The 1,772-nt window shown below is 40.9% G+C and overlaps 1 protein-coding gene across 1 annotated transcript; it reads right to left on the bottom strand.

The window, feature by feature from the left end:
• Positions 1–238: 238 nt before the first annotated feature.
• On the bottom strand, positions 239–1,190 carry LOC110573108 (syntenin-1-like). Its single transcript, XM_044911805.1, is given in 2 exon segments — positions 239–514; positions 516–1,190. Coding segments are annotated over 2 exon segments (891 nt in total). The 5' UTR covers positions 1,163–1,190; the 3' UTR covers positions 239–270.
• Between the last annotated feature and the right edge of the window lie 582 nt (positions 1,191–1,772).

The following is a 1,772-nucleotide window of genomic DNA, read 5'->3' as shown; positions in this document are numbered from 1 at the left end:
AGGTTTCTAGTAGAGAAACTACTCTATGAAAATCAGTAAATCTGTCCAAAGTTTCACATCTGTAAAACCAGGATAAGGCTACAATGATCTTGAAGTGTGAACAAGATATCCAATCAAAACAGTAAGATTCCAGCCATAATGTAAGATAGAAAGGTCTTCATGCAGCAGAAGCTCTCTGGCTCCTAGAAAGCTTCATGTGCATAATATAAAGTTAAGTTGCCCAAGAAGTAAACTGGACAAGTTTGGTGAAGTTTCCATGTGCCATGACTTTTAAACCTCAGGAATGGTGTGATCCATCAGGCTTTTCATAATGCTTGGTGCCATCCGTTTAATAATATGTTCAAAGATAAAAGCAGGCCTGATTGTAATAGTAACTACAGTCTCAGCTGTTGACAGTATGTCTGCAATTTGAGAATCCTTCAGCCCAATGACATTCTGCCCGTTGACTTCACAGATGTTATGTTCTGTGAGAAGACCATTTCTGGCTGTAGAACTATCTTTCACTATGGATGTTCTTTCCATTTTTAAAGATAAAGCCAACATGTCCAGTACTATCCTTATGCATGGTAACTGTCCGTTCAAAGGGCCTGTCACGAACAGTCATAGTAATCTTCTCTCCAAAAGCCTGTTTGAGCACCTTGTGTGCTTTATCAGAGCTCTAGCCTGCACAGTTTTCCCCATTGATCTGGAGTACTTGGTCCCCAAATCTCAGACCAACCAATGAGGCTGGAGAATTTGCCTGGACCAGCTGAACAAATATACCATTATCTATTGATTTAAGCCTGAGCCCAATTTTTCCATTCTGATCCTTACACAAAATGACTTCACGAATCCCTTGCTTAATTTCTTCTCTACGAATTCTAACATTGTTACCAGTTACAGGAGCCACCATATAGTTCATACTGGAAGGTCTTGCTACCAACCCCTGAACTGAGGCTCCAGGGACCAAGGCCATATTTGCACGGATTTCTTCTTCATTTAAACTCAGGCCCATGTACTGGGAAAGCTCCAGATACAATTTAGGATAGAGATTTCCATCTTGAGAGATGGGAGCAGAAGCTTCAGACAAAATTGCTGGGTTGGCAGGGTTTGCAGAAAAGGCAGTTTGAGCCTGAATAACTTTGTCTACCTTCAGGTCTTCAAGAGATGGGTACAGAGACATTTTTGCAGGATTTTTCTAGGCCACAAGGACCCGCTCACTGCCGTTGCTGCCTCTGGTAACTGGCTTGTTATAATCTACTTTTATTGGAGCTTTAAAATTCTGAGGTTTCCTCCTTCATCATCCCTCTCATTAGAATTTAAGACTATTTCCCGCAGCCTCAGCCCGGGTCAAAGTGAACTGAATCTTGATGTTAGTCATGTGAGCTTTCTGAGGCCTAAATCTGAGGTTGAGTTGCATGCCACCTGGATCGATATGGAATAGCCAAAAGGGGGATATTCAGTGAGAGAAATCGGACACTTAGTGAGATTATGTTTGAGAGAAGCTGGATCTTTTCCTGCTTTGAATTTCAAGTTCCACACATCAGCAAGTGGCTCAGATGCAGTTTGCAATTCTGTTTTGAAAAGTGAAGTGTATAAAATATTACCCTCTGTAGCATGTACTACATTCATAGCCTTTCTTGTCTCTGTCCCTGTTCACATTGCTGTTTCTTAGGCAGCCAAACATACTTGGTTGCAAATAATCACTTCTAGTTTCTAACTCTTTTCTTCCAAATTGCATATTGGGAGGTGAAATCTTTAAATAAATCCAGAAGAGGGAATAGATGAAAGAA

The sequence above is a fragment of the Neomonachus schauinslandi genome, chromosome X (genome assembly GCF_002201575.2).
Source record: "Neomonachus schauinslandi chromosome X, ASM220157v2, whole genome shotgun sequence".
NCBI lineage: Eukaryota > Metazoa > Chordata > Mammalia > Carnivora > Phocidae > Neomonachus > Neomonachus schauinslandi.
Note: the sequence above shows the minus strand (reverse complement) of the source record. Positions and strands in the feature narration are given on the sequence as shown.